Genomic DNA, 13,247 nt, shown 5'->3' on the forward strand with positions numbered 1-13,247 from the left:
TACTCCTGACCATGCCTAAAAGCACTTATAACTATGAAACTCTTAATTTCTTAGGCCTTGAAATTAGTAAATTATGTCACGAAACTTATTTTGCTAGGAAAATGTAAATTTTAAACATGATAAGAATTAGCGGATCCCACTTCGTTATCTAGACAAGGTTTACTTAACTTTAAAAAATGCCAACCTACTTCTATCGCTTCACATTCACATTGCACACACCTAGTTAAGAAAGGTTACATTTAAGGAAATTAAATTAATTTAATTTAATAATGAAAACTAAATATTCACGTTTTCTAACCCCCTTGCTAATAAAACTTACACGCTCATTGAACAGTGTTTTAAAGTGACGTTTAGTATGGAAATATCATTTTAAAACAGTGTTCAACAACTGTGTAACTTTTTATATGTAAGGGGGTAAGAAACCAGAGACCACAGATTATAAAACATTATGGCTGTACTTACTTAATAAGTTAATTCCACTAATTCCTTCTTGAGTTGGCGCGAGCAAAATTATTACTTTACTTAAAAAAACATATTCACTAAACTTCAACACAGATGTTTATTCACCCAAAACAGACATTCATTCAAAACTTCTAGCTGGATACTTATTTTTAAATCAATTTAAGTTACTTAACCTTTAACCGACGACGTGATTTTTTTGTCACGTCGTCTGCGACGTGCGGTCTGTGGGACCGCTATACTGTTTACTCAAAAATAATCATTTTTTGTATAAAAGTATATTGGTTTTATATTTTTTGAGAACATTATAGTATTACAAATAAACATACATATAATTTGTGGGGAATTAATGTATATTATTTATTTAAATATGGCTAAAACTTTTTTGACCCTTAATTTCATTGAAATTACACTAGAGCTCAATAATACCTTTAAAACTTGTTAATTTTAATCAAATTAAGAAAAACTATACTCCTTCGTAAATATAATGAACATAATGAATAAAATAAAAATAAATGACACGTACATTACATGCACAAAAAAATTTGACGTAGGATAAACATTAGGCACAATCTGAACATATTTTTTTACCGCATGCCAAGCATTTTCGGTATGAATAGGTAAAACCTGTAAGATAATTTCGTTTTCAATTTAGGTGGACTAAAATGTACATCTTTTTTGCAGCTGGTGCAATCACATCAGGCTGATTTGGCATGTCAGAGCCAAGAATCATGTCACTGTTTGCTTTACCACCCGTTCCACGGTATTTTTTTTACAGACTACCATATTTTACATAATATTATGTCTAATATTAGGAAATGTCTTTCTCTAGGTTGTGATGGCCCAGGATCCATCATTTTTTTTAAAAATCAGTCGTCTAAAACAAAAACGAAAGTTTTAGTATGGTGCAAAAATGTTACGTAGTCTGCGACGTGCGGTCCCACAGACCGCTGTTGAACTTTGAATCGAATTATCTTATTAAAACTGCCCTCATCGATGTAACCACTACCTGTAATGGCGTATGGGTAACTAAACTCGAAGGTACTGAGACGCTCGGGACACGGGAGTAAGTAGAACATTGCAATCCAGAAATTTCAAAAACCGGAGCGGTCTGTGAGACCGCACGTCGTCGGTTAAAGGTTAATACTACTTAAGTAGTAGGTATACCAAGTCTTTGGTCGTGAGTGTGCGACCTCCGCCTCAAAATTCAATTAAGGAAGTCGTTATACTACACTGGACAACTCCAAAATATAAATGCTTATTGTAAGAACAAATACTGACGAACGGCATCTTGTCATTTGTAGCACTATTTATTTGTCCTAATAAACTGTGGCTTCATTATTAAAATACTAGTTTCTGCCTGTGACTGCACCCACGTGATATTAAGAGGGCTTAGTGTGAGTTTACATCAAACGTCGTCACTAGCGAGCGCGTTAAAAATGATATGAAAATTTTAGTTCTTGAAAGTTTCCGCTATGGCGCTGTCTAATCCGTGAACATAAATGTCACTTTTTTACGCAATCGACATCGCGATCGAATGCGTTTGACGCAAACTCATACATAATACGCCCTCTTAGAAATTGATAATTTGATATTTAATTTTACATTAAAAATGGTTTTCGACTTTCCGATAAGAGAAAATTTACAGTTTTCATTTGTCAATTCGTGGTTAATTCCACAATTTTAAAATTAATTTTCGATTAAACATCAATTAGCTGCTTTTATTTTCCTTATCCAAACTTTATTTTCTCGCCTAGTAGTCTCAATTTTCAGAAAACGTGAAGAAAATGTGTGAAATAAAAAATGGCGCTTCAACTTCAAATAATTCATGTTTGCGAATTCCCGCCAAACACTTATTTTTTTTTAAATAAAGTAAGTAGTTTATATACGCAAAGGCATTAAAGTTATAAAGCTTTAAGCTGCTTAAAGCAGTCAAGACGACATGAAAATTCAATTTGATTGGAGTGAACCAGTACGTGCCTACCATACTTTGCTTGCAAGGAAAGCCTCGTTAAAATCTGCGATTAAATAGCCAGAATCGAATAAAATTTTATCAAAGATTTTTGAAAAATGTTTATTAACCTTTTCGGTTTTATATGATTAGTTTTGTGATCGAGCTAAGCAATATAAAGGTAGCAAAAACAAGACAGACGTAATATTTCTCCAAGATTAGATTATAGATTGCAAAAATGTTATTAGAGAGTAACTTAATCTGTTCGTTTGTCACATTTTCCCACTTAAATCGCAGAACCAATTTTAATGATTTTTCTGAAAGCTGAAACCAGTCTGACTTAAGTTGATCTGAATTTAGATTTTAGGACTAGAGGCTGTAAGATGTAAAAAGTCGGTATTATAATAAACTTGAAGTTAGGTATGTACCAAAACCAATAGAAAAAACTCTTTTTCTTATTTTGTTCAAAGCTATTTGTATTTCCACATTAAGCGTAAGCTCCCCCATAAAAGCGAAGCAAAAACTGAAAACAACTTTCGGAGCCTTTTTAATTGCCCTTAATTGTAAAACAATGTGGAAAAAAAGAAAACAACCTTCGTGAAAAAAAATAAGATGCAAATAGCTTCGGACGACAAGAAAAGTCCATCGCGGAAAGTGATTCGGAACGTGATTGTAATAATTTGTAGGAACCGAGGCATAATAATTTTACGCCATCGCCTCAACTTCTCAAGGATTTAAAAAGTGAAATGGATCGTTTACGCGCCAAAATTCATGGTCTGTGGTGAAAATTCATGGCGGACGCGGCCGGTAATTCTGGTTTTACTTTAATCATATTATACCTGCAAAATTTAAAGTAAAAATCGCTAAAGTCTGATTTACACGTATTATGTAGAACATGTATGTAAATTTAACTTAATTTTAAGTGATCAAATTGCATGTAAACTCTAATTGCGACTTGCTACTAAATTCTTAACAACTTAACACGTGTGAATCAGCCTTAAAGGTCAGTCAATCTGTCCATCAGTTTAACTGTTACGACAACCTTAAAAACCTTAAAAAAGAAACCATAAAATCACTCACAATAACATTGGCTCAAAAAATTGCGAATTTAGCACATTTTAGCTTACAAAGCTTATTTGAAATCAGTAAAATTCATTATAATAATTATCCTCTGAATTGAGTAACGTGAGGAATTTAATGTAGAAATAAACGGCATAATTAGATACCATACTTACTTTTTCATTGTTTTGTAAAATTCACAAAGTAACAAATAAAAAGGTCGAGCTTTATTAGAAATTCCTCGCATCGTAATTTTGTTTATGAGTTCTAATGTTAAATTAAGATAATAATATGCCTTTGGCAGTTCTTAGAAATGTTATATTACGAGTGAAACTCATTACAATTTTGTTACACCGATTGAGTAATTTCTCACAAAACAAATAGGTACTTTAGTAAAGTAACTAACAACTTAAAGTTAGACTAGTTTGTAAAAGTAACGTATACACAACGCCTTTAAGGCCCTTCAAAAAGTTCCTTTGATAAAGTTTGACTGCTAAAGTAATGAAATAAAAATCTGCTTTTGTTCACACGAATTAATTTCACAAAAAAGGTTCCTTACACTTACTCGCACTTATGTAGAATAAGTGTTATGAAACCGTTATGTACGAAAACTTGTATTAATACATACAAAAGTTTGACAATAAAACGCCATTAATCCAATTTTATTTGTTCCACTAATCGAATTATAAATAATAAGGTTTACCTATTCGTTGAAAGAACTCCAAACTCAGCCTATAAAATTCAGTCAAATATCCAAAACACATTCATTACCTCCCAATACTTGAATCAAGATGAATTTACTGAAAAACTGTTGTTCAAAAGACCCCAACGTCAATATTGTAGCAAAGCAGGTAAATACAAGAATAGAAATTGTTTTTCTGGAAAAATCAGGGTAAAGCTCAAAGCAGACTTATCAACTCGGAAAGGAATCAACACCGTATCGGGATTACTACTAATGTTTGGCCAAAAAACGTTTCCCAAATTATCACATCGCAAACAACGTTTCGCAAATGTTTATTTGGCAAATTCTCATTTGGCAAAACAACTTATTGCAAACTTTTAATTCGCAAAATTTTTGGCATATTATTGTTTAGCAAATTATTGTTTGGCAAAGTATGTTTTGCCAAATGTTTCATTTGGCAAAAATATTTCACGATAAACTATTTACAAAATAATTTGATTGGTGCATAGAATGGATACAAATTAGCTTGTGGTTATTATTTTATTTAGTGGGTAGTTAATATAAAATTTGTTCTTAATTAATTTTCTTATTTCATTCTCTTTATCGAAATTTCCAAATGATTCATTCACAATAGAGGTGATTCTAGCGCTCGGCGGCCGCTGCCGCGGCACGCTTCGCTCGCCTTCGCGCATTAAGGGTCACTGTTCTAACCTAACCTAACCTACTATTTTCTGCAATACCTACTTTTTGCAACCATACTATTTTCTGGAATCTCTTTGTTTTACATAAAATTCTTGTGAAAACCATGATCATGTGCCTTATGCTTTGATTTGTGGGTAACGGTGGGTAAGTATGTGAAGTATCAATTTGACCAAACAAATTATTTGGGATATAATATTTGGCAAAATAAAACATTTGCTATTAAACATTTGCCAAGTAAAATTTTACCAAATGATAATTTGACCAAATGAATTAGTTGCGAAAAGAACAGTTGCTAAAAGTTCATTTGGGAAATGAAACTTTGGCGATAAGTTGTTTGCGAAGTGAAATTTGGCGAAAAGTAATTTGGCCAAACGGAAGGATACCACCGTATCGCCTTTCGCGAGCTGTCTATTGCGAGGCGAGGCGTAATGTTACGGTGCGGATAAGTGCGTTGCATTGTGGAGTTTCATACAAAGAATACTGACCGCCTCGTGTTGATACGGTTACGATCCCTTTCCGGATTGATAAATGTGCGACGTCCTTAGGGCTGCATTTTACACTACAGTCGCCGCAAAAAGAGTGAGTGCTTTAATAAATGCAGAAAATCTTTGGGAAAGTGTGGTCTACGTTACAATGCTTTGGATTCTAAAGTGTGTGACCTAGCCAAAGCCAAGGATGTACAAGGATGCAAGGCTCTTTGTAGCCTTCTAGCTCTTTACACTGCCTTGCACAAATTCCGTGCTCACATCTCACGCGTTCCTCTCGTAGCTACTTTATGTGAATACATTGCAAGCGCTACAGGGCTACAGAGCTACGCCAAGCAAAGATAGGAAAATAAAGTGATCCTAGATTAAATAATTTGTTCACTGGACTACTTAATTAATCGGTGTTATCAACTTAATGTAACAAAGAAAGACTGAAAGAAAGCCGAGAAAAAGACTTCAATCAATGTGCTTAATTAATAGTTTTTTCAAATTATCATGCTCAGCTCAACATTCCTTATTTTTGCTCGTGTACTCTAGTACTTACTTACCAAGTGAAATAAACATATTCTAGTCCACATAATTTTAAAGCGCGTGTATTGTTTTTTTTTTATGATTTTGAGACAAATTAATAGCCTCAGTGATGAAAACCTCATTTCTCTCGCTCGCACACTCACTGCGGGCGCCCGTCGCACAGTCGCGACAGCAACATAATTACGTGCGAGCGATAGGGATGGGTAGCTTGGGGTCATTGGACGGGATTCTACGTGCTCACGGACCAGGCTTTAGTCACGAACATTAAAGAAAACAAAAGACATGAGTGGTAACTTTGTTTTGCAGTTGCTGGCCATTAAAGGCAAACGCAATAAAAAAAAACAATAACTTTTTTCAGGTTGACCGATGGCCGATTGTTTCTTTTTTTTTGTTGATGCTGGCCATACAAAATCTGCTTATGAACTTTCTTTTTTTGCAGAAATATGTGTACTCCGTGGAAGACTACAACCGCAACTTTTTTTTTTTTTTCCTGTGGCAACACTACCGCTAACAGCTGATTTGAACTTGTCCCAATTTATTTACTGATTTTTATTTAATTTAATAGCTTAGTGCGACTTTATATCGATCGTGACAATGACATGCATTAAATGTATGATGATTGTACAGCGTCCCTAGCAGATACTTTCAAGAACTAAAATCTTAAACTTTATAGATCTTTTTGATGCACTCGTTAGCGACGGTAAATGCAAACTCGCACTAAGCACACAAAAAAAACTTTCTCAGTTAAATTACTCCAAAACTATAAAATTTCGGATTTTTTAAAATATCACGTGAGATTAGGGGGTGGGGGAGGGGGTCAGGCAAAATCTCACCAAATCTCAACAAGGGGGGCGGGGGGGGGTTGAAAAATAGCCAAAATTGTCTCACGTAATTTATGGACGCCCCCCTATGAGTGGAGAGCAAGTGTGAACGGCCAAGTTTCAGAATCCTGTGTTTATGGTAAACTTGTTTCGCACTAGTCATAAACAGTTTATCAACAAATGTTGTCTAATGAATACATGGATTTATTTTCATTGGTGGATTTATATAAAATGCAACACTGGGGGGTGGAGGTGAAGTACATATTCTAATACCTATCCCACTAAAAACATTCTGTAAAAAACTAGCCAAGTCTCGATGGAGCTGCTTGTTTATCTCTAAAAAGTAATGAAATCTAGACAAAGTCGTGCCAAGTCTATGGTTCCTTACTGCGATTTCTTTATTATTATAGTTAATGTTGTGTGACTTGGCCGTTGAAGGGTACAAAACCAGGTGCTCCATGATACCATTGCACCAATCTGTCGCCAGAACCGCTACCCATTGACGATGGAAAATTGCCACTTGGAAAACGTTGATTCAACAATAACCATTCTATTGACTGTGGCTTCGCAATACATATTTGATAACATTATGTATGTCCGTAAACATATACATTTATTTACTAAGAAAAGTGACGTCCACTCATTTAACACGAGACATAAGAATAAACTTGCTGTTCCATCATTTAGGTTGCATAAGATAGGTAATTCATTCTTGGGGAAATGTATTACCATATTTAACAAAATACCACACAACCTTGTCGAATTGCCAATAAACAAATTTAAGATACATATAAAAAATACCCTTATGTCCAAAGGGTACTACAAGGTTCGAGACTATATTGATGACAAGGATGCGTGGTCAGTTCAGTCTGCACATATTTGATGTACTTAAATTTGACTATTCTTACCGTTAGATAATTCCTGGCAATAAGTGGTGACTGAGTTTGTTCCGGCGTTTCTTCTCAGCACTTGCCATATGTTTGTCTCGAAGCGCTGGTAGGGCCCAAAAGATAAGGAGACATGTAAAGTGCCCCATAAGGGCTACCTTTTTCTTTTTTTATTATTTTCTATTGACGTTCATAAGTGCCACTTGTGGTCTAAACTGAATAAATATTTTTGATTTTGATTTTTTTGATTTTGATTTTTGCACGTACGATATTCCTATGGCCATTCTGAAACTGGTCGGGCTCAGGGTCACCAGGAAAGATTCTAAGCTCGTGAAGTGAGTATTTATTTACAATTCCTTCTTTTGAAATTGAGAACTTAGGGGTTTAATAAAAGACATTTATTATACAGTAAGGTATTACAGCGTGATGTTTGGCCGTCGAGAAAAAAAGACCCATTTGTTCAGTTTCAAACATGAATGCTTAAAAACTTAAATTCCTATTTTATCCTCGTACTTATTCGGCCGAGTCTTTTCCCTTACTTTAAAACGTATCTTTCAAAGAAAGCAGGTTGCTTTTCTCAAATAATAAATTTGTGGATAGTGCATGTTAGTATTCCTCAATAAATGATTACTTGGCATTCATAGCACGTAATAACACTATGAAATTAATCGCTAATTGGGGAACAAGCGGTATTCGTTATTGCCCCAAGAGTAATAGAAACAGATTAATGGTAGAAATATTGGAGCACTAAGTTATGTGACGGCCAAATTATTGGTTTTACTTGTACCAAATAAATACTGTTCTTTCTTTCCTTATCTGCTATTATATCTTATTTATCTCTTGGTAAATAAGATCTTTTTAGATCTTATAACTATCTCAAGTCTATGTCACAAACGAAGCTTTGGAATATTTATTATAAGTAAAACTATACTCAATATCAAATAAACCGCACCTTCCGCGACGCGAACTTTAACGATTTTCTTCTGACACAATCATGGTGCCCCAACAATATTGGTGTTATTTGAAAGCTCAATAAATATCCTTTAAGAAAAACACATTTAATTTCTTTATAAATGATTAACATATACCATAAATGTGACTTGAAAAAATACCTTACTTTGGGCCCACCTGTGGGATCAATTAGACCCATTTTTATGGTTATAAAACCAAATAATGACCTCACGTGTCCTCTTTAACAGATGGATACCGATTAATCCCAACTTAACAATTTTATAGCCATAAAAGTTGGCTTTACTAACTACCTATTTTTTGAAGAAGTGACTCTGGATCCTTCTAAAGTCACATTTTTGGGGTAAAAACCTTTCCTTTAATGAAATGAAGGTTAGAACTAGGCTTTTAAGTGGTGCCAATATTGGTGGGAAGTGGGGATGCATACGTTTGAAAATGCTTGTCGCGGGAGGTGCGATTTATTTGACGTCGAGTGTATTTACAACATTATTTTTGCAATGGGATTTATTCAAATTCCATCAATCTCTCTAATTCAGCTAAATAGGTACTTACCTACTTTGTTTTTTTTTTTACTTTTTCGTGACTATAAAATTGTGTCATGCCAGTGCCACAGCGCCAGTGTTTTTCCTCCCTTCCTACGAACTATCTTGCTGTCACCGTGTGTCCAGAGACAATAGTTCAATACCCGACAGTAGGGTGCCGTCGCACACCCCTATTATCAATTAACCTGATTACATCGAAGCAATAATATTGCAATTGTTTTAATTTTATTGCACTTTGAAGAAATTGAAGGCAGCGTATCTTTTTTTATGTCGTCTGATATTTTATGTTGTAATAAAAAATATGTAACTTTACCCAAGGGTTCCCAAGGGTCATTGCGTCGAGGGTTGCACGTTTTCTCAATAGGTACTCAATAGTTTAATGCTGAACTAAAATATAGATACAGTCGATAGCACATCAAACTAAATTTTTGTAGCAAAACAGCACCTATTTCGCTTGATTAGAAGATGAATAATAAAATAATGTAACATGCTGGGCACGCGACTTCAAGGTTAGGATAGAAAGTCCATGTACCATTGATCAACTGAATCTTTAATATAATGTTTTGTCAAGAACAGGTCAATTCTGTGACAGTCCAAAATCCAAGCTTACAAATCACATTAGTCAAAAATTCCAAGACACAATTTCTTTCAAAGCAATCTCAACCTCAGGAAACATCTGGGTGCGGGCAGCGCAGGACCGGTCGTTATTAAAATCCTTGGGGGAGGTCTTTGTCCAGTAGTGGACGTCATTTGACTGATACGAAAGAACGAAAGAAAGACGAAATTAAATGTGCTCGGCGACCGGACTTTAGCCCTGATGTCAAGTAGGTCCTAATTTAAACTTGAATCTTATATAGGTTCTGCTGGGATCTGTTCTACTGGTTCGAGTTCGCCAACCTGTTCGTGGTGACGTGGCTGGAGTTGATCAACATGGCGGAGACGGCGCGCGGCGGCTCCTTCCAGGACGCCGTCGAGATCTTCCGCATGATGCCGTGCGTCGGCTACCTGCTGCTAGGTCAGTAGATACTAGTCGTGGCTAGCAAAGTAAACCCTGTAGTGTATCACGTTGGGCTTTCAGGACATATGTATCCACTAGGTGGAAACAACGTCTACCTTTAAGACATATCCTACATGCAAGTGAAACCGCGGCCATATGCTATTAGTTACTAAAATAATGATTTGGTTCAACTGGGACCTGGCCAATGGACCTGCGGAGGACTGGAACCTGGTTAATGGTTCGAGTTCTTGTTCCAGACTCCTTCCAGGTGGTTTTCAGAACGCATGGTCGAGATCTTACGGATGATGCCGTGAGTCGGCTACCTGCTGCTAAGGTTAGCCATCATCATTGGGTCATTTGCAGGAGCACGACACTCTAATCCCAACTAATATTATAAATGCGAAAGTAACTCTGTCTGTCTGTCTGTCTGTCTGTCTGTTACGCTTTCCCGCTTAAACCTCGCAACCGATTTTGATGAAATTTGGCATAGAGATAGTTTGAGTCCCGGGAAAGAACATAGGATAGTTTTTATCCCGGTTTTTGAAACAGGGACGCGCGCGATAAAGTTTTTCTGTGACAGACAAAATTCCACGCGGGCGAAGCCGCGGGCGGAAAGCTATATTTTATAAACACAGAATGCTTTTTGCTTAAATTTGAACATAAATTTACCATAATATAACTTATTACACTTATGTCTGGATTTGTAAGCAGAAATATGGATAGGTACCTATTGGATGGAGTGGATGACATAGTGGATGGAGTGTTTTGTAAAACTGCAAAAAAACTTTACCACTAGCTGCTACTAACTGTAACTTACACAAACTTCTGCCGTTCACCGCTAGGGGCGCTGTGCAATCTGCCATACATTTTGTACGCACTTGGTAAGGTTAAACTTATGGTAGAGCTACAGAACTTTCATATAATAAATTATCATGCGCAAAAATTAGTCTGTTTGGGCCCGCCATACACGGACAGTTCGAGCAATTAGCCAGTGGTCAACATAAAGGCACGGACCGCTTTTGCAGCCAGTCAACAGCTTGAATCTACCATTGATAGGTAACTGCTGGAGTAGTTGGTAGTGAAACTGCTCAACAGGTCACAATTTCATTTTCATTCAAATCAGTAGCAACATTGATTTTGAGGAAGAGGAACCACTGCTACTTTGTAATATTTGCTCGAGCAGTCAGTATAAAATATACCTGGCAACTGAAATTTCACCGTGCCGAAGTAGTCACAACTGCTCGAGCAGTACCGTGTATGTGTGTATGTAGAAAACAGTTGTCAGTATNTCACAAGTCACAACTGCTCGAGCAGTACCGTGTATGTGTGTATGTAGAAAACAGTTGTCAGTATGCAGTTGCAGCTAGAAGCTGTCGTAATTGTGTAAGAGTGCCTAAAATGATTTGTGTCTTAGTTTTACTGCTATAAATTTAAACTACGCATACCAATATTATAAATGCAAAAGGAACTCTGTCTGTCTTGCTTTCAACCGATTTTGATGAAATTTGGCATAGAGATAGTTTAACTCCCGGGAAAGGACATAGATAGTTTTTATCCCGGTTTTTGAAACAGGGACGCGCACGGTAATGTATTTCGGTGACAGACAAAATTCCACGCGGGCGAAGCCGCGGGCGGAAAGCTAGTTTACTTAATAGAGGTAGGTAAACGGTGGATTTGGCCTACAGGATGTATGCTGACTGAATGGGCTAAGGAGGTCTGATGTTCGCGTATTTATCCTTTAGTCGCCTCTTAGAACATCCTTTGAGTTAGATGTAATACGCCGACGAAGCCGCGGGTCGAGCTAGTCACTAATGATGATCAGATTCTGCTGGGAGCTGTTCTACTGCCTGTAGAATCTAATACGAGTATAATAGCACAGAACTTGTAATATTTTGAAGCACAATCTATTCGGTCTTCTTATCATCATGAGAAAAACGTGTCATCGTTATGAAATATAAGGTATTACATATGTCTTGTTATGTATCACAATCTCATTTTATTCCCATCTAAAACGTATTGACCTTAACAACTATTCCCATGTGTCTTGGCGTATGATACAAAATATAACATAACGAATATTATGTTCGTTATTATGTAGGTACGTAAGTATGATAAAAAATATTTTTCGTAAAAAATTTCGTAATGAAGTAATCAACACATCACGTTGTCACGTAAAGGATTAGGATTGACCGATGTTAATTACAAACAACGTGGAGATAATTAACATTCTACCCTCCTTCAGGCTTTGATTAATACATGACCAGTCAATTTAAATTTGTTTTTGTAGATAATTATACAATACTAGCTCGAATCGGCTGTCTCTGCTTTTTAACCTACCACCACCTATTATCGCTGATGCTTTTATAGTCTTTTATGATATTTCATTAACAGTGGCAGAAGTTAACGAACGTAGGTCAGTCAGCGTCAAATACTCGTAGTTCGTGAGTACCTAAAGTAGCCAATAAGTTCGCTACACGTCTTTGTTACATGGAATAAGGTTGTTTTATCAATTGTTGGTTGTTTTATCCTTGACCACTTTGGGTGTCACGAACTATTTGACGCTGGCTGTACCAAGATGATTTATGTTGCCAAATTCTTAATAAATACTTCTTAGAAATAGTAATAGTCGTTGAAATAAATTGTTCTTATTCTAGCCATGGCAAAGTCCTACAAAATAGTCTACTACCGTCCAATCTACGAGAACTTAGTGAGCGAGCTGCGAGGCATGTGGCCGCGCGGTCGCGTCACCAAAGAGGAAGACGCCATCATCAGCACAGCACTCAGGCAGCTTAACTACGTCGTCCAAGGTAAGCAGAAGTGAAGGCAAATACCCTGGGCTTAGGGCATTCATTACTTAAAACGGTGAGTTATTTACGAACATATTGCAAAAAAGTTAAACGTGCGATGAACGTAGGTTTCAAATAAAATATCATTTCCATAGCTTAACTGTAATATGAATGAACTTTACATATTCCTTTTACACCTAGTTCCAGCCACTGCATGATATTGGCGTTCTTTCAGTCCTTTTGATCCTTAAGTGAATAAATGAATTCCTCTCGCTCGTGGATCGCCGAGGTGTTCGGTCGTGCCCACTACAAATTACTGACGAATTCATCACCCACGGAGGTCTTGTTAAACTAGACGGACACCCAACTTGTACTA

At 36.3% G+C, this 13,247-nt stretch overlaps 1 protein-coding gene across 1 annotated transcript; it reads left to right on the top strand.

Moving 5' to 3' along the window:
- Positions 1-7,846: 7,846 nt before the first annotated feature.
- On the top strand, positions 7,847-12,906 carry LOC114363945 (uncharacterized). The gene is made up of 3 exons (XM_028319884.1): positions 7,847-7,912; positions 9,946-10,103; positions 12,740-12,906. The coding sequence occupies exons 1-3, from the start codon at positions 7,854-7,856 to the stop codon at positions 12,904-12,906; spliced, it is 384 nt and encodes a 127-aa protein (XP_028175685.1). The 5' UTR covers positions 7,847-7,853.
- Positions 12,907-13,247: the final 341 nt, after the last annotated feature.

Source organism: Ostrinia furnacalis, unplaced genomic scaffold, assembly GCF_004193835.3.
Source record: "Ostrinia furnacalis isolate ACB-3 unplaced genomic scaffold, ASM419383v2 OfSCF0404, whole genome shotgun sequence".
Taxonomy (NCBI): domain Eukaryota; kingdom Metazoa; phylum Arthropoda; class Insecta; order Lepidoptera; family Crambidae; genus Ostrinia; species Ostrinia furnacalis.

Excerpts from the sequence above, each read along its gene's own strand:
- LOC114363945 (XM_028319884.1), top strand. The coding sequence starts at position 7,854 with ATGGCCATTCTGAAACTGGTCGGGCTCAGGGTCACCAGGAAAGATTCT. Across the intron at positions 7,913-9,945 it reads AAAGATTCTAAGCTCGTGAA|GTTCTGCTGGGATCTGTTCT; the intron begins GTGAGTATTTAT and ends AATCTTATATAG. Across the intron at positions 10,104-12,739 it reads CGTCGGCTACCTGCTGCTAG|CCATGGCAAAGTCCTACAAA; the intron begins GTCAGTAGATAC and ends TTCTTATTCTAG.